Source organism: Corapipo altera, unplaced genomic scaffold (assembly GCF_003945725.1).
Source record: "Corapipo altera isolate COAL_440 unplaced genomic scaffold, ASM394572v1 49689, whole genome shotgun sequence".
Taxonomy (NCBI): Eukaryota; Metazoa; Chordata; class Aves; order Passeriformes; family Pipridae; genus Corapipo; species Corapipo altera.
Window position 1 is genome coordinate 1,628 of NW_020887149.1, and position 237 is coordinate 1,864.

At 65.8% G+C, this 237-nt stretch overlaps 1 protein-coding gene across 6 annotated transcripts in view; it reads left to right on the plus strand.

Annotated features, from left to right (window-relative positions):
* Positions 1 to 237, plus strand: part of HGH1 (HGH1 homolog) — a 3,944-nt gene that overhangs the window by 1,522 nt on the left and 2,185 nt on the right. The window contains exon 4 of one of the 6 annotated variants that reach the window (XR_003525685.1): positions 41 to 119. The exons of 4 other annotated variants lie outside the window; for them this stretch is intronic. Coding sequence is in view for 1 of the 2 variants with exons in the window: in XM_027632637.1 (XP_027488438.1) it covers positions 11 to 40 (30 nt within the window). In the remaining variant the exon portion in view is untranslated. Of the gene's footprint in view, positions 1 to 10; positions 120 to 237 lie in introns of all 6 variants that reach the window. One more of the 6 variants, XM_027632637.1, reaches the window with a different exon arrangement.

Below are 237 nucleotides of genomic sequence, written 5' to 3' on the forward strand. Positions count from 1 at the left end.
GGGTCATGGGGTGCTCAGGGCCTGCCACAGGGTCATCCAGGTCAGTGGGGGGACCCCAGGGTCATCCAGGTCAGTGGGGGGACCCCAAGGTGCTCAGGGCGTGCCACAGGGTCATCCAGGTCAGTGAGGGGACCACAGGGTCATCCAGGTCAGTGAGGGGACCCCGAGGTCATCCAGGTCAGTGGGGGGACCACAGGGTCATCCAGGTCAGTGAGGGGACCACAGGGTCATCCAGGT